Source organism: Dermacentor albipictus, chromosome 5, assembly GCF_038994185.2.
Source record: "Dermacentor albipictus isolate Rhodes 1998 colony chromosome 5, USDA_Dalb.pri_finalv2, whole genome shotgun sequence".
Taxonomy (NCBI): Eukaryota; Metazoa; Arthropoda; class Arachnida; order Ixodida; family Ixodidae; genus Dermacentor; species Dermacentor albipictus.
In genome coordinates, this window is record NC_091825.1 from 169,994,771 (window position 1) to 170,012,992 (window position 18,222).

Sequence of the window (18,222 nt, forward strand, 5' to 3'; positions counted from 1 at the left end):
TGTTGGTCTAGACCTTCTTGGACTGTTTCCTCTCTCGGGCTCCGGAAATAAATGGCTCGCCGTCGCTACTGATTATGCGACGCTGTATGCAATTACCAGAGCCCGTCCGACAAGTTGTGCTACTGACGTTGCTGACTTTCTGCTTTATGACGTCATTTTAGTGCATGGTGCTCCGCGCCAATTACTCACTGACCATGGCCGCAGCTTTCTGTTGGCAGTCGTTGAGGACATCCTCCACTCCTGCTTGACAAAGCACATGTTCAGCACGTCCTGCCACCCACAGACCAACGGCCTCACGGAGCACCTCAACAGGACCATCACCGACATGCTTTCAAAGTACGTTGCGACCGACCACCACGACTGGGATCTTCACTTACCATATGTGACGTTCGCGTATAATTCATCGCATCATGACACCGCCGGCTATTCACCGTTCTATCTCCTATATGGCGGAGATCCCACGTTGCCCTTGGACACTTTGTTGCCCTCGGCCACACGTTCAACCACCGAGTACGCCCGCGACGCGATCGCACACGCCGACTACGCGCGCCAGCTCACCCGCACCCGTCTCAAGGCCTCACAGGAGCATCAGAGACACCTCTATGATTGCCACCATTGCGACGTGCACTTTACTCCGGTTTCTCTGGTGCTTCTCTGGTCACCCATTCGACGTGTGGGCCTTTCAGAAAAGCTGCTGTCGCGCTACACTTGCCCATACCGTGTGGTGCGACAAGTGACCGATGTCACGTATGAAGTCATCCCCGCCGACCTGTCAGCATCATCGTCGGCTGCAAGTGACATCGTTCACGTGGCGAGACTGAAGCGATACCAGACACCTCTCACCGCGGATATGTAGATTAAGCACCGGGACGGTGCTTCTACCGCCGGGGATGATGCTACGGAACAGCTGCCACAGTGAGGCTGCACTGAGGATGAAGAAGACGACGTGGGCCCGCTTGATATAGCGTCGCCATTTTGGCCTTCCGTTAGCTTCCCTTCCCTGTAAATAATTTGTATATAGTATTGGGTTCTAGCGACACGTAACAATATATATATATATATATATATATATATATATATATATACTACATACAAATTATTTACAGGGAAGAAAAGCTATAAGCTATATATATATATATATATATATATATATATATATGCATAACTCAAGCATAATGTATAACAACTGCCGAAAGTTCGGACACCTTGCAACCTCTCATCTGATTTTTCAGACACTCCTTGAGCCAACTCGATCAAAAGCACCATGCACCAACTGTGACCGGTGCATGGTTTGACTTGCTGAACGCCATTTTTGTTTTGAACGGTGCCTCTATTCTGCCCCGCGAAGTGGCGCTACTGGAAATCCCCGCTCATCATCATCGTTTCTGCCTGGTTCGTGGCTACAGCAGTTCCGGTCTCAGCTTAGTAAGCCATGTCAAGACAATCCAGCAGCTGATTTGTTTGTTTCTTCATGCACGACGCTGCGAGTAGGCCACGTTTTTCTGGGAAGGGTTTGGGTGCGAGCTAGTTGGTACGGATCATTCACATTTAAAACAGCGCCAAAAAACACGGACAAGGGAGGACACGGGACGAGCGCTCGTCCTGTGTCCTCCCTTGTCCGTGTTTTTTGCCGCTGTTTTAAATATGAATGACCGCGTTTTTCGTTTGTGCGACTGGTATCGGCGTGATGGCGTGGTGATGCAATGTGGCATACAGAAACATAGAGTCAAGTGTCTAATGGCACCAACAGTGCCCGCGCAGACTGCGCTAGGGAATGCCAGCAAGGAGGTGCCGGGAGCCTAGGATTTGTCGCCTTCCGATGTGCACCCTACTGACGCTGAAAGTGTTCTGCCGAGACCTGTGCAGTGGTTCCGGACACCGTCTCATTTGACAGTTTCACAGGTGCTCACGCTGCCGTACTGACATGCGCAGAACTCGATGACGATGAGATTATTCGTCAGGTTTCTGCTGCACCACTGGACGATGACTCCGAGTCGGAAGATGACGCACCATGTGCTACACTGCCGTCGCATGCGGAGTGTGCACAAGCAGTGACTGTGCTTTCAGCCGCCTATAGTGACTGTACGACCCTCTCCGAGATTCAGGCTTATCCGACTGCGTGTAAACGGAACAGCGTGCAACGGCGCATTCACGATTTCTTCAAGCCTACTGCCAAGCCCGAATAAGTGCGTGGAAATAAAGGATTTCTTTTTTTTTCCTAATTGGTCGGCGACTGTATATATATATATATATATATAGTAGGCAAAGAGGGTTTCTTCAGGCTACCTTTCAAACGTAAAGAACTTGAGTGGTGCTACAAGGTAAACAGAACAAGTATTTAATTTCGACAGTTTCGATCGGTGGACCGATCTTCGTCAGGGTTTACAAACCCTGACGAAGATCAAACCCTGACGAAGATCGGTCCACCGATCGAAACTGTCGAAATTAAATACTTGTTCTGTTTACCTTGTAGCACCACTCAAGTTCTTTATATATATATATATATATATATATATATATATAACAATTCATCTGAAACCTCACGTCCTAATCTCATGTGTTTCTTCCTTTTCTTTCTGTTCTGGGGCACCTGCTAAGCTAAAAACAGAAAATTACAGCAAGAAATTGTCTGTGTTATCATGCTTTGTGACACAGGTGAAAAAGACAAGGCTAAGCAGCCCAATACGCTTCTTAAGCAGGCTATAATAAAGCCGTATGCTGATCCTGAATCCTCTGCATTACACGTGTGATAAAACTTGAGAAAGCCAGTACAGACGTTTATTTACGAACAATATTGCTGGTGAACTAAGTGAGGGAGGTACTTTAGTACGCGTAGATAATGAAGCCACATTTTATGGACATGGAAGGCCAAAGGTAACGATCTGACTTATCCAAGTGATGCGATACAAGCATGTATGCACATTGTTCATGAGAAAAAGAATGAAATAAAATAAAGCATACCAATACATTCATAACTTATATGACACGATCCCTTCACATGTTCAAACCAACTGAAGATTGTCAATTTATGAGATTTGTTGCTGTGAATGCGCATGACTCGCTGCATCATTTGTGCATATCTCATTTCATGTATTTGACAGTGTCACCCTTGTGTGTGGAACTGGTTCTTTCGTATATGTACATGGGTGCATTAAAATTTGCTACCGGAATTGAATGACCATTGAGTTTTTATAGAAGCAACCGTCTTTTTTACTTTGTCAAATGTATGTACAGCCAAACCTGGCCCAAATCGGCGTTGAGAAACACTATATATTCTTATAGACCATATGAAAGCTTAATATCGAGACAAAGAACAAAGGCTGTTGCATAATATCCCTACAACCAAAGGAAATTTAGTGACAGTTCGATGAAAAGCGAAGCATGCAACGGCACTGAAGGAGACGCTCCGGCACGTGCTCCAACTTTGGACGTCATTCAGGCACTGGTGTTGGGTGGTTCCACAGTAGGCCCTCGCACCCAATGCTTAGGGAAAACTTAAGCTGTTATTAGGTATTCTGAGCGTGCAATATTGTTTCGATTGTTAAAAATGGAGGCCTCACTTTGACAAAACTTTCTTTTTAATGAAGAGTATGGGTTTGACTATCATAATTGAAAAACAAATATGGTATGTTGGTAAATGTCCCAAAATGAGACAATCAGTAATAAGGCTGCAAGGCTGGAGTTAGGGGAGTTTCTCAGTATTGTCACCTCGTTTGTGGTGCTTATGTTCCATCTTGACAAGTCTTATGTGTGTTGTTTTTCTTTCCCTCCATTCCTGTGTGATCCCTTCTTACACAGGGGTGACCCTGATCCTGCGTAAGTATGGCTGCTGCCGAAAGGGAACCTGTCACTACAAAAAATTGAGAATGTGCCTTTGGGTGTGTGAGTAACCTAAAGCAGGGCTCCCACGTGCATCTGCAACACATTGACTGGAGCAGTGCACTTCATCACTTCAGTGCTTAGCCATGCAGCCACAGCAGCATGTTTTAAGGGGTGGATATGTTAACAAGTTGTAAAGGTCACGTCGCACAGTTTGGGCATCGCAAATAGACAAACATGGGGCGTAGATCACGCAGTGGTCATGTCTGCAAAGCTTTACACCACTGCACATTGCCGAAACTGCTGAAAATTCTCAGGGGAACCCCTCTTCCCACCAGCACAGATGACGTCGGATCTGTTGCTTGGTGGCACCCGTATGGCCTGCGACACACAAAGAGCCAGCATAAATGCAAAAGCCCATGTTTCCCAAAAAATGCAGAGTGCACAGGACTGCTGCTGGAAGTGTGTTGCACAGCAAGAAGAGAACGGAGAAAAGAGGCACCCATTGTGATGCAACCATAGAGTGCGCCCCTTGGCATTGGTATTAGAGGTGCCAAGAATGTTTCTTGCGGGTGCTGTTTGAGGTGGTTGAAGAGCAAGCAAATCAAAGTCTTCACTGCAGGAGAGTGCCACTGTCTGAGAAAATGAGTTCTGGACCAAAGAAGTTGCTGAAGCGTTTCTCTCTCTCTCTCTCTCTCTCTCTCTCTCTCTCTCTCTCTCTCTCTGGGGCCTTGTAAGAATCTCTTAAATAAGACGAGCTTTTAATACATCAGACTCAAATTTTCTCAAGGCTTTCAGAGTAGCTAATTTAGTTTTTAATTTCACTTTGCAATTTTTTCATGCTCTCACTAATATTGCATGTTTCAATGCCTTACTAAAATATGGGTCCTTGTGACAGGTGAGGGCAGAGGACCAGTGCTGGAAGTGATTGTGTCCAGAGCCAACTACATCAGTTCCTACACGAGCCGCAAGGTTCGCATAATTGGACTTTCGACTGCCTTGGCAAATGCACGAGATCTTGCTGACTGGCTTGGCATTGGAGAAGTAAGTGCCACTTTCAAGTCTACAAATCATTTTGTGCTGAGGTATCCACCTACGGAGCAATCCTCGCTCCACATGCAAAAGGCTCTTCACAGCATGTTACCTCAATGTGTGTGCCACATTTGGAGTAGCGACAGCCCCCTTTGACAGTACCTGTTCCACTTCACTGATATGTCAGGATGAAGCAGTACTCAGCTCATTAAATCAAACTCAGAAGGGTGATGGATAAAATTTTCAATTATTGCAGTAAGGCAACCTCTAACTGTACATGTGCGAACAACTGTGGGAGCAGCAAATGGTTTCACCACTCAAACCCTTAGCCATCATCTAAATGGTGAGCCATATGCAGCCACAGTGTAACTCTCATGATAGAGCCTTAAACTTGGTCATGTATCCCAGTGAATATTTAACCACTGAGCTTACTCAAAGTACCCAAACTGAAATAAAACACCCTTAGAATCATGTGGCATAAGTGTGTCTTATGTAGTAGCTCTAGCCTTCTGCAAAATAGCTTAATTACAGGCACACTGATGTAAAATGGTGATTGTTAAGTCTGTACAGTCGACTTACATTAATTTGGCTTTGATGGCCTAATGGAATTGATTAAGTTATCCAGTGAGTGCAACTCATGAAGGCGGAAAAAAAGTCCAGGTACAGCGCTGCTTGACTTGACAGTGTTTACTTAATTCTAACATGCCCCATACCTTGTCCCTATAGTACTGGTGAGAGTCCCACAACATGCACCTTTTTTTTTTTGTAACAAGAAAAATGTAGCATGCCGCTCATTCTGGCTATCAGAAAAAGGTGAAACATGCAAAGTATAACTTCACAGAATGGAAATTTGTTTATGCTTAACTTCCATTGTAGTCACTCTTGGGTAGCTCTTTGTCACTGTCTGTGGACAACAACACGTGTCATCCATCACATTCGACATTCGGCATTTCTTCAGTCACTTAAACGCAAATGGGTGGCTCTTGAGGCCTAGACGAACCACTTGCCTTCATTGTGCAACACAAGAGCCCGGGACGCTGAACGCTCTTGATGAGGATTCACTGCTGCTGGTTCAGTATGTAAAACAACTTGTTTTGAATGCGCTTTAATAGTGAAAAGAAAGTGAATCCTACTGCACGTCCTCATTTACAGCCTGCGCACGAACTTGTTTTTTCGAAATCTTGTAATGGCAATGACACTAGCCCTAATGGCGGGCCCTTACAAATATCGCAAAAACACTTTTGGTTTTATTCTAGTGCATAGACAACATTTAAACCCATTTCTCTTGAAAAACAAGATGTCGCAGTTTCATGTGAAAGGTGAAGCATCGATTGCTATAGCAAATTATTAGGCAACTATATAAATAACGATAATAGTTTTTTCGGTCATATGAACTTGTAAACATTCGCTTACTAACTAAATCAACTAGCATGGTATCACGCGCACACGCAAACATAAACGCATCTCGCTCTGTGACACTCGCTGTCATAATGCTGGCATGATAAGGAACAGCAGCAGCAGCAAGTGAATTGCCCTTTGTGCTGCCTTTCGCTTCAACATAAACCAAGTGGTAAGAACACGGTGCACGTGAAGCCCTCTTCACACCTAAAATTGCTACCCATTGCAGGTTACTATGCCCAACCACGCTATACCAGGGTGTCCACTTACCGGGAAAACCGGGAATTTTCAGGGGTTTTGAGTAGTCTGGAAAAACTCTGGGAGAACTCAAGGAATTTGTGCTTCTATCAGGGAAAGTTAGCTGTAATTTTTGGAAGGGAACCCAAAGTCACGGTAATGCTGTAATGAGTAACAGAGAGGAATCATGACAAATTGTCTTTGACGCCGCATCCTAGGCTGGAAAAACTGCCAGAGTACAGTCAACGAGCGACTTTCCGGACGCCAGATAATTCGGGCGGCTTCGCGGCACCACTACGTACCCCATAGGGGCACTGTATAAGAATGTCTGAACTTTTCGACGCAAGAACCCTTTGCTGTCGAATTTCTCAGACATTTTGCTGTGACCGCAGGTCCGAAACGGCATTAATAAAAGCCACAACCGCCTCCATTTTGATAACCTTGCTGCCTCGAACCGGCAGACTTGCACGCAGATCCGCTGGCAGCCGTAGCCACCACCGCAATGCTAGGCCTAGCTGCTTCGAGGTTCGGTATTAATCTTCTTGCCGTTCTGTACCGCCCTTTTCACTGAAACAATTCGCCGCTGTCAGCAATTGCACCGACACCGCCTTTGTAGTCATCGCGATTGGCTTTGAACTTCGGAAAGCACAACGCGTTGCGTAATGCTGAGTCCCGAAAGTCAGCTTCACCTCATTACAGTATTGTTACGCTGTGAAGCTTAACAAGTGTGGGAAGGGGCAACTTTCTCGGGACACAGTATGTATTCCTTAATTATACACGCGTGCACCCGCTATCTTCTGTCGCAGTACGAGCACCGATATGCCAAATAAGTGTACTGGCAGGCCTTCAGAGCTTTTTCGGGTGTGCCTGTGGCGATTTGAGCCCTTAACCCTTTGAGGGTCAATGACGTAAATATATGGCGCCGCGAACAAGTCCAAAAATGGTCGATGCCGTATATTTATGGTGTCCTCTGTACGTTTAAAAAGCGAGCCAATTTCCTAACTTTTTCTTTTCTATCATGTGCTGCCACTAAATGGGAATACAGGGAAGTTTGTTCGCTCGCCTCCGTCTCTCGGTTTTCGTTGCATTTTTTTTTTTTTTTTTTAGAGCTAGTTTGCTCCCACGCGTCGATTACTACCGCTCGCGCATTGGCGTGCGTGCGGGCAGGAAGTGGTTCAGATTGCTTTCCACGGGTGGTTTCGGCTTCTTTCACTTGCAAAACTGATGGCTATCTCGTTACTAATCGCTCGAAAAGAGCTACTGCTTGTTACTCGCTCGTTTAGTGCTCACAAGAGTGCGCATAGGAAAGATGCCGCCGTGCATGCATTTCCGTTGCTTTTTTTGGGGGGGGGGGGCGGGGGGGGACACTCGCAACAACTAATTGCCTCTGGTTGACAATAACATGAATATTAGCGGAAGTTTGTCATACGTTTTGCTTTTTTGACTGGCACACAACCACATGCAGTTTTCTTGAGTGCGCGCATCTACGCAGTTCGATTACGCTATGGACATAAATATTAGTGTAAGAGCAGGAATAGGTGAGAGTTGCAAAATATTCTCGTGTGCGCATTTTCAAAGCCTTGAACTATGTGTATAACAATGCATCAAATTTTTTATTCTTATAAGTTTATTTCGTTTGTTATTGTGGTTATTCATGAATGGAAAGTACATATTGACACGTGTACTTGTTTGTCTTTATCGGGTGACACGTTTCACCGCCTAACAAATGTTATCGCACAGCGCAGGACACGCCTGCATGTATCGGAAGTTTCTGGAATGTTATTGATGATTCCATCCGCTGTCTGTGATTGAACCTTGTGTAATCTGATTGCATGTGTGCGCGACGCGAATAATGTAGAACTTTGTGGAAGGCACGCGGCTCCCAGTGATTACTCTGGAACATTCGACGACTGATGATATAAAAGCCGACGCGCTTGACTTGCTGATCAGATTTTCGATGATTGCCGGGTGTATTCGCCGCTATCGTTCTTTGACTGTAGCCTGCTTTTGAGGGCACAAGTTCGCCCAATAAAACGCTAGTTTCGTTAATCAGTTTTGCTGCCTTCTTCACCATCACTGCCACGGGACATATACCAATGTATGACGTAGTAGTTCTGCGGAAACCCGCAAACGTCAAACACTTGCCTTTGCTTTGTGTTGTCGACAAATTCGACTTCGCCCTGCCATCTGCTAGCCGCCTGGTTAGCTCAGGTGGTAGAGTGGCTGCCCCGAAAAGCCGGTGGTCCCGGGTTCGAGTCCCGGACCAGGACGAATTTTTCTTCAAGTATGAGGCTTTTCTTTCGAGGAACCCGTATGGGTTTCCTTTGTAGCAATTGCTACGAACGAGTGGATCTCCGATTTTCCCTTTATACATATACCAATGTAAAATATTTTTTTCTCACTTTACAGTTACGCTAGAAAAATTACGGTTATATTTTTTCGATATAAGTCCCTAAGATAAGTTGGAATCTGCAATAAAAAAAATCGACCCTCAGAGGGTTAATGGCTATAAAAGACATGCATTAATTTTTTGGGACGTTTTTGTAGCCCCTATGGAGTCCGAAAAATCAGACGCCGACTGCACACTGTCCAAGAGGATGCTTCAAATAGTCCATGTGGTGAACGCGCAGCCAATGGAGAACAAGAAGACAAAGGACCTACGCATTGAGAAATGAAGGGGAAAGGAAACATACTGCCGCTTTTTTAAAGGAGCTTGCACTTTAAAAGCAAAATGTTGGGTGACACCGAGATGCAGATGTCCCTCATGCAACGAAAAAAACTCTTTAGAACAGTGAAACGCAACACTGAAGCATTGCAATGAGTTTGCAATGGGTTTTACTATTTCTTTTGAAGATATTTTATTTGCTGTGCGTTTTACTAGCCCCTCTCTTCTGTTTTCTTTTTGAATAAAATGAACACTACCCCTTACTATTCAAATTGGATCAAGTTTTTATTTTCTAACATGCTTACTAGAGAGTGACACCTTTGGGCGACCTGATGTAGGGAGCCCATCTTGACATAAAACAAAGTTTTGTGTCACTCAGGGAATATTACGAAGACACTCAGGGAAAACCTGGAGAACTCGGGAAATTTGGGAATGTCAACTTGGTAGGCACCCTGTGTACGGACGGAGCTGCGGCGAGAGTAGAATGGCCCCCATTTCCTCTGCCCCCCTTCTTCCTTGTGCATGATGGATAATTGCACGCTTCTTCCCGCCTTTATTCTTTGAGCACGCAATATCAAGCCGCCATCCTTTTCGGCTAACCCTCACAGTCTTTCACTCACACCTACAGCATACGCCGCACAGCCACGATCTTATCACACTTGGACTTTATGCAGAACATCACAGTGATGATGGTAGAAATCTGCCTGAAAGTTTATATAATTGCTGTTGCAATAAAAAAAATGAACAATAGAATCTGGTTAAGATGTAATAAGTTATCCTGAGCTGTCATTTCCACTTGAACCTTTGGCGAGGGCAGGCCAGAGATCACGAACACCTACCACCACCAAGGCTGACGGCATTGTAATTGTGTGCATGCATGCTAATGAGCCAATATTTTATGATCATGATGGGGACCACTTTCATGGCCAAAATATGAGTATTGGCCTGTAGAACTGTATGAGCGCCTGCCCGGCCTTCATTCTGGATTAAAATAATCAAAACTCAAATTAACCAGAATCCAGTTAATGGATGTCTACTTGAATAGAATGTATTGCTACGCCATTTGGAACATCATGCTTGTAAGGAAACAGTTTGTATAAGTGAAATGAGATGCAAGAAGAGCAACAAACTGCCTCAACGTAGCTGAACATTCAGCTACAGTGGTTTTTCATCTTTCCTTTAGTAGAGAGCTTTATATTATGGCACCGAAGTGTTTGGGGCCCCTGGGGCTTGGATATGTCTGCGTTTGCATACCCAAGCAGGTAAGTGTTAAAAGGTCTGCATCCCTAAACGGCAAGGCGCACATGCTTGCAGTGCTGCCAACACATACTCACAGTTGCATTTGCACTTCATAAAGTATACAGCCAATAATGAAAAGCCAAATAAAAGAAATCGTCATCATCATCAGCCTGGTTACACCCACTGCAGGGCAAAGGCCTCTCCCATACTTCTCCAACAACCCCAGTCATGTACTAATTGTGACTATGCTGTCCCTGCAAACTTCTTAATCTCATCCGCCCACCTAACTTTCTGTCGCCCCTGCTACGCTTCCCTTCCCTTGGAATCCAGTCCGTAACCCTTAATGACCATCGGTTATCTTCCCTCCTCATTACATGTCCTGCCCATGCCCATTTCTTTTTCTTGATTTCAACTAAGATGTCATTAACTCACGTTTGTTCCCTCACCCAATCTGCTCTTTTCTTATCCCTTAACGTTACACCTATCATTCTTCTTTCCATAGCTCGTTGCGTCGTCCTCAATTTGAGTAGAACCCTTTTCGTAAGCCTCCAGGTTTCTGCCCCGTAGGTGAGTACTGGTAAGACACAGCTATTATACACTTTTCTCTTGAGGGATAATGGCAACCTGCTGTTCATGATCTGAAAATGCCTGCCAAACGCACCCCAGTCCATTCTTATTCTTCTGATTATGTCCGTCTCATGATCCGTATCCGCCTTCACTACCTGCCCTAAGTGGAAGTATTCCCTTACCACTTCCAGTGCCTCGCTACCTATTGTAAATTGCTCTTCTCTTCCGAGACTGCTGAACATTACTTTAGTTTTCTGCAGAATAATTTTTAGACCCAATCTTCTGCTTTGCCTCTCCAGGTCAGTGAGCATGCATTGCAATTGGTCCCCTGAGTTACTAAGCAAGGCAATATCATCAGCGAATCGCATGTTACTAAGGTGTTCTCCATTAACTTTTATCCCCAATTCTTCCCAATCCAGGTCTCTGAATACCTCCTGTAAACACGCTGTGAATAGCATTGGAAAGATCGTATCTCCCTGCCTGACGCCTTTCTTTATTGGGATTTTGTTGCTTTCTTTATGGAGGACTACGGTGGCTGTGGAGCCGCTATAGATATCTTTCAGTATTTTTACATACGGCTCGTCTACACCCTGATTCTGTAATGCCTCCATGACTGCTGAGCTTTGGACAGAATCAAACGCTTTCTCGTAATCAATCAAAGCTATATATAAGGGCTGGTTATATTCTGCACATTTCTCTATCACCTGATTGATAGTGTGAATATGGTCTGTGGTTGAGTAGCCTTTACGGAATCCTGCCTGGTCCTTTGCTTGACAGAAGTCTAAGGTTTTCCTGATTCTATTTGCAATTACCTTAGTAAACACTTTGTAGGCAACGGAAAGTTAGCTGATCGGTCTATAATTTTTCAAGTCTTTGGCGTCCCCTTTCTTATGGATTAGGAATATGTTAGCATTCTTCCAAGATTCCGGTACGCTCGAGGTCATGAGGCATTGCGGATACAGGGTGGCCAGTTTCTCTAGAACAATCTGCCCACCATCCTTCAACAAATCTGCTGTTACCTGATCCTCCCCAGCTGCCTTCCCTCTTTGCATATCTCCCAAGGCTTTCTTTACTTCTTCCGGCGTTACCTGTCGGATTTCGAATTCCTCTAGACTATTTTCTCTTCCATTATTGTTGTGGGTGCCACTGGTACTGTATAAATCTCTATAGAACTCCTCAGCCACTTGAACTATCTCATCTGTATTAGTAATTATATTACCGGCTTTGTCTCTTAACGCATACATCTGATTCTTGCCAATTCCTAGTTTCTTCTTCACTGTTTTCAGGCTTCCTCCGTTCCTGAGAGCATGTTCAATTCTATACATATTATACTTCCTTATGTCAGCTGTCTTGCGCTTGTTGATTAACTTCGAAATTTCTGCCAGTTCTATTCTAGCTGTAGGGTTAGAGGCTTTCATACATTGGCGTTTCTTGATCAGATCTTTCGTCTCCTGCGATAGTTTACTGGTATCCTGCCTAACGGAGTTACCACCGACTTCCATTGCACACTCCTTAATGATGCCCATAAGATTGTCGTTTATTGCTTCAACACTAAGGTCCTCTTCCTGAGTTAAAGCGGAATACCTGTTCTGTAGCTTGATCTGGAATTCCTCTATTTTCCCTCTTACCGCTTACTCATCCACTTCTTATGTACCAGTTTCTTGCGTTCCCTCCTCAGGTCTAGGCTAATTCGAGTTCTTACCATCCTGTGGTCACTGCAGCGCACCTTGCCGAGCACGTCCACATCTTTTATGATGCCAGGGTTAGCGCAGAGTATGAAGTCTATTTCATTTCTAGTCTCGCCGTTCGGGCTCCTCCATGTCCGCTTTCGGCTATCCCGCTTGCGGAAGAAGGTATTCATTATCCGCATATTATGCTGTTACGCAAACTCTACTAATAACTCTCCCCTGCTATTCCTAGTGCCTATGCCATATTCCCCCACTGCCTTGTCTCCAGCCTGCTTCTTGCCTACCCTGACATTGAAGTCACCCATTAGTATAGTGTATTTAGTTTTCACTCTACCCATCGCCGATTCCACGTCTTCATAGAAGCTTTCGACTTCCTGGTCATCATGACTGGATGTAGGGGCGTAGATTTGTACAACTTTCATTTTGTACCTCTTATTAAGTTTCACAAAAAGACCTGCCACCCTGTCGTTAATGCTATAGAATTCCTGTATGTTACCAGCTTTATTCTTATTAATCAGGAATCCGACTCCTAGTTCTCTTCTCTCCGCTAAGCCTGTGTAGCACAGTACGTGCCCGCTTTTTAGCTCTGTATATGCTTCTTTTGGCCTCCTAACTTCACTGAGCCCTATTATATCCCATTTACTGCCCTTTCATTCCTCCAATAGCCCTGCTAGACTCACCTCACTAGATAACGTTCTAGCGTTGAATGTTGCCAGGTTCATATTCCAATGGCGGCCTACTGCTTCATAAAAGATACGTAACCTACTTGCCAAAGGTCTGTGTCTAGACGAAGCACACAGTGTATGCACATGTGGATTGCAATTGTAACCAGGCCAGAGCAATCTAAAAGGCCCTCCGGTACGGAATGTTCGCCGCCAAGCCATTGTGACCCATTTCTGTTGTAATCAGCAGTTGGGCCTCACTGTATCCCTCACAGTTTGCCCTCACTGTGTCCTCACTTTTCAGAGGAGAAATGTACTGTAAAATAATGGTGCCACCATGTTTGAGATATAACCTCTATTGTAGGTTCTTTGGAGGCTTGTCTTGGTTATCATATAAGCTTGCTTTTCGGAGGTTTCCGTTCAACGCAAGAGTTACAAGACGTTTAAAACCACATACAGCATGGAGGACGAGGACTAAAAGAGATGACACACACTGTGCTGACTTCCAAGACAATTTATTGCCATAGCTAAATCACAGACACAGGAGGGGGCATGTGCAGAAAATGAAGAGAGAACAGAAAAGGTGCCTTAACAGCAAGTAATTTGTACTCATCCTTTGTGCTATTTCTGGTTTTAATTATGAATAACCAACTAGCCCCAGCTTCCATCCACCCATGTTAACAAGATGTGTTTGAGGCGGCAATGTTTATTCCACGCTGGATGTCTCGAACACCCCAGCACAAGTTGGGCAAACTGCATGAACTGCATGCAGTTCATGCAGTTTTGCCACCTTTACTTTCATGTGCTTTTGGTAAATGTTTGTTGCCTGGCACTGTGACAAGTGAGGGCAGAGGTAGATGTATTGCTGAAAGGCAGTTGTGTGCAGGCCAACTACGTTGATTTCTACGCCAACTGCAGCGTCTGTATGTGGCTTGCGAGTTGCCTTGGCAAATGCACTAGCAGCGCTATGTTCATTGACTAATATGTTGTCCTTCGGAGAAACTGCAACAAAACTTGCAGGCAGCAAAAGCACCTGTTACTTCTCATACGTGAGGCAGCAGAGGGCATAGGAAGGTCTCCTGGCAGGCTTACACAGTGTGGTTGTTTCTTGCCAAGTTGAAACACCTGGCTGCTTTCAGGTTGGCCTGTACAATTTCAAGCCTGCTGTGCGGCCGGTGCCCCTTGAAGTCCATGTGTCGGGCTTCCCTGGGAAGCACTACTGTCCTCGCATGGCCCTCATGAACAAGCCTACATACAGGGGTGAGCTGAATTACACACTTTGTTAGCTAAAGGGCAGTGTATAGTCATTAAGGCAAGAATGGGTTGTGTATTGTCCCACGGAATCATTTCCTTCCTCACAAGACCTTTCTGGGTTCTTTTTCTACTCCTCAATGGCACAACTCCTTGAATGGAGCTCTTGGCGTCTCATGCAATGCAAGAAAAGAAAAAGAAAAAAGAAACCAGGGGCGAGGCAGCGAGCGTGGGGAGTGACTGATGTTTCTAGTCGGATAATTGCACATAAACACCAGCAACTTCCTTACGGGAAAATATGGGGATCAAATCATGAAAACAGCTTTAAAAAGAATGGTTTTGGGAAACCATTCACTTTGGCATCTGCAGTGGCCAATCTACATAGTATCAGAACTATTTGACTGAAAATGCATTCTGAGCACCGGAAAGAAATATCTTTCTCAGTGCGGACGGCGACAAAGGAGCTGAAAATTTTGTAAAAACACTGGAGTTCACAAAGCCGTCTCTTGTCTTTCCCGTCGCCGAGCGCCTCCATCTTGGTATCATTTGAAAGCTTAAAGGTTTGCATTTCGGTTCTTGCCTTCCTTGCCTACAATGACTGCATAGGAAAATCACAAGCACACACAAAAATATCTCAGGCTGGTCACATGAAGTTCGTGATGCACATGGCACTCCTATTGGCGCAGCGCGCCATTGGTACACCGGCACTTTAAAAGGCATCGTCTGATCTGCTGTTGCTACGAAAACTCCTACCCCGACGCTGCCGGCGGCGAGCAGTCCTGTCAATAGGCCTCCTTCAAAAACTTAATTGAGCCACCATTTCTTTGTTTATCACACCATGAACTGTAAGGCGAACTGACGCCTAGGAAAAAGTTCCGAAACCAGAATGCAAAGTGCAAGCCTCCCCTGCTTTCTACAGCGAGAAAGACAAGATAGCTATTCCAAAGTTCACATGAGTCGATGTTAAGGTTTTTGCCATTGGCAATAAAGTGACAGCGAAGCAAACCATTGGCCTTTGTTGTCGAGCCAACGCACAGATGTCGGTTTACATGGGATACCACAGACTATGTGCTGATGCTTGTTCCTGCGCCTCTCCGCACATACTTGAGTTCGTGTTCATGTATTCTACATCCTATTTCAACACTAGTGTCTCTGATGTCAACATCAGTGGTGACAGCACACTTATCGCTCATAGGAAGGTGCATGATGTGAAACAGTGTCTGCACCACAGTTCACATCAAGCCAACATTGGTCCCGAAACTCCAAGTGTGGCATCAGGTATGTGGCGCAGGAGAAGTTCAAAAGATTTTTTGCACACAAAAATTATTGCTTTGATGTAACCAATTGCCAGAGAGGATCAAGAAACTTTGAGAAACTAACACCACGCTATTTAGGCTGCTTCGCAACATCTTTTGAGTCTGCAGAAATGGCGCAATCATTCTACGTGCCCTATGTTGGCATTAAACTTGGTGCCCTGGCACTCTGTAAGGCTGCATAAAAGCATCTGCGATGAATGAGAAAGACTTCTAAACTTCCGAAACTCTGCGAAATTGAAAAGCTGAGTCCTAAGCGTTCCCTGCTGTTAAGGATATCAAGTATGATAGTCCTGACAAAATTTTGTACTGGTAAACTGCTTCCAAAAGTTTTGAGGCCCATTTTCGTAAAAGTGTTTTTTTTTTTTTTATCTTCTACCTAACTTGTAGGAGGCATAGTACAACCATTGCGGGACCAGTTTTAATACTATTTGTTTTGTTATAATCCATAAACTGTGCTGCAGTGAAGACAATCATGGAATTTTTGTTTTTACCTACATTCTTTTGTTAAATAATAAAGTAATGTACGTCTAAACAAAAATTCTTGATTATTGTCTTGACAATGTCTTAATCTGCAGCGCAGTGTATAGACCGTGCTGTTTTATTATTTAACGATTACTATTAGGTATTAGGCAGTGCACTATGGTCGCATGCATAGAATGCTTAGCACAAAATTATTCAAGCAGTATTGAAAAAATGTAACACTGTCTTGATGTAAACATGACATTAGTAAACATAGAACGTGATTTCAGCTTTCTAGCATGTTTCATCACTGTGCCAGGCAAGTAATCAGCAGTATGTATGCCAAATTTCAGCACTCTTTGTTGAGAAACAGAAAGTTAGTTCCAATCTCCTTAGTGCAGGCAGCAAGTTTTGCCACAGCATTGGGCTGCACTGGTCCTTGGAGGGCCATTATCACTGTGTGGTATAAGTGCACTGCGCTTGATGAAGGCAGACAGAATGCACCGAGGTTGATGTGCACTGTCTACTGGGACCACATCGCTCATTAGTGTTGCCAGCTCCCTCTGCAGCACTTCACTCGCTGCTCGGCGCTTTGCAGCTGTGTGATAAGGCACGTGCAAGTGTGCAGCACTGTGTTGTGGATCTGTTGCAGCCATCCAGCAGCACTCCCCGGACAAACCTGTGCTCATCTTTGTCTCCTCACGACGACAGACACGACTCACTGCTCTCGACCTGATCGCTTTCCTTGCTGCCGAGGACAACCCTCGACAGTGGCTCCACATGCCTGATCACAAGGTGTGTGGTTTAAACATAATACTGTGCAAATTCCTTTTAGGTGTTTCGTTTATTATGCCTATTGAAGGCATTACATAAATTATACTTCAGCTGTGGCAATAGCTTTCTTACAAGAGGTACAAAAATTACAAAAACATGGCAAGTCAAGGACACCGTCAACTAGTGTGATCACACATACTAAAGGGCAGCACCGTGGCATTACAAGAAAAATAAATGTAGGCCTACAGAAAGTAGAGTGCATAATACTCGGTGCTGATCTTCAGTCGTAATGTTGTATCTCATTATCCATGATGACTTGGTTGTATTTTGTGAGATGTTTTGCTTTTCAGTTTTGGTCAAGCATATGTCTATTATACAGTTAAACTTCGAAATAACGAACTTCAATATAATGAAATTCTCGATATAATGAAGTATTTAACTTTTCATAACTTCTTGCTCATATAACACCATATATTTAGCACCTCAATATAACGAAGTATGTTTGTATGCACTTTCAATATAATGAAATTTCACTGCTGCCGTAAAGGAATCCCGAGACAATAAATGAAAACTTCCGCGGACGCAGATGGTCAAGTGATTGAATTACAACTGGCTGTTTGCAAACGCACCTCTCGCGCGACAAGAGTGAATGCCGAAGTGGAGCCGCATGATGTTTCGCATAAAGTCCAAGTGCGATAAGGTCCTGTTGTGCCCCGCTCACTGTGTGCTTTAAGTGCGAGTGAAAGTGTGTGACGGTGAGACAAGAAAGATGGTGGCTTCAAGAGTGCTGCCTTTGCTTGCGAGCAAAGGGAAAGAAGGGGAGGGGAGTGACCTCGCGGTAACGCCGAGTGGGGGGTAAGTTGGCGCGCATCTCTATATCTGGTGCGTGTCCTGGCGGTTGCTGCGCATGGCTTTAAGCGTGACTGAGTGCATACGCAATGGCGCAGCCTGCTTTAGAGGTAATCTGCCGCGTGTGCAAAGAGTGGGCGTGCCGAGACAGTGTGGCACCATGTAAGCTGCCTTACCACACGTTTAGTATTGGAGGTTGCGCAATCTCAAATTTCGGTGACCCATTTGAGCGAGAGGCAGACAGAGTGTTTTCTCCCCACTGCCAG

The 18,222-nt window shown here is 44.8% G+C and overlaps 1 protein-coding gene across 2 annotated transcripts in view; it reads left to right on the plus strand.

Annotated features, from left to right (window-relative positions):
- Window positions 1–18,222, plus strand: part of LOC139060239 (activating signal cointegrator 1 complex subunit 3-like) — a 462,385-nt gene that overhangs the window by 260,141 nt on the left and 184,022 nt on the right. For both annotated transcript variants that reach the window (XM_070539311.1, XM_070539312.1), the window contains 3 exons: window positions 4,718–4,863; window positions 14,447–14,567; window positions 16,986–17,128. In XM_070539311.1, coding sequence (XP_070395412.1) covers window positions 4,718–4,863; window positions 14,447–14,567; window positions 16,986–17,128 — 410 coding nt within the window. The remainder of the gene's footprint in view (window positions 1–4,717; window positions 4,864–14,446; window positions 14,568–16,985; window positions 17,129–18,222) is intronic.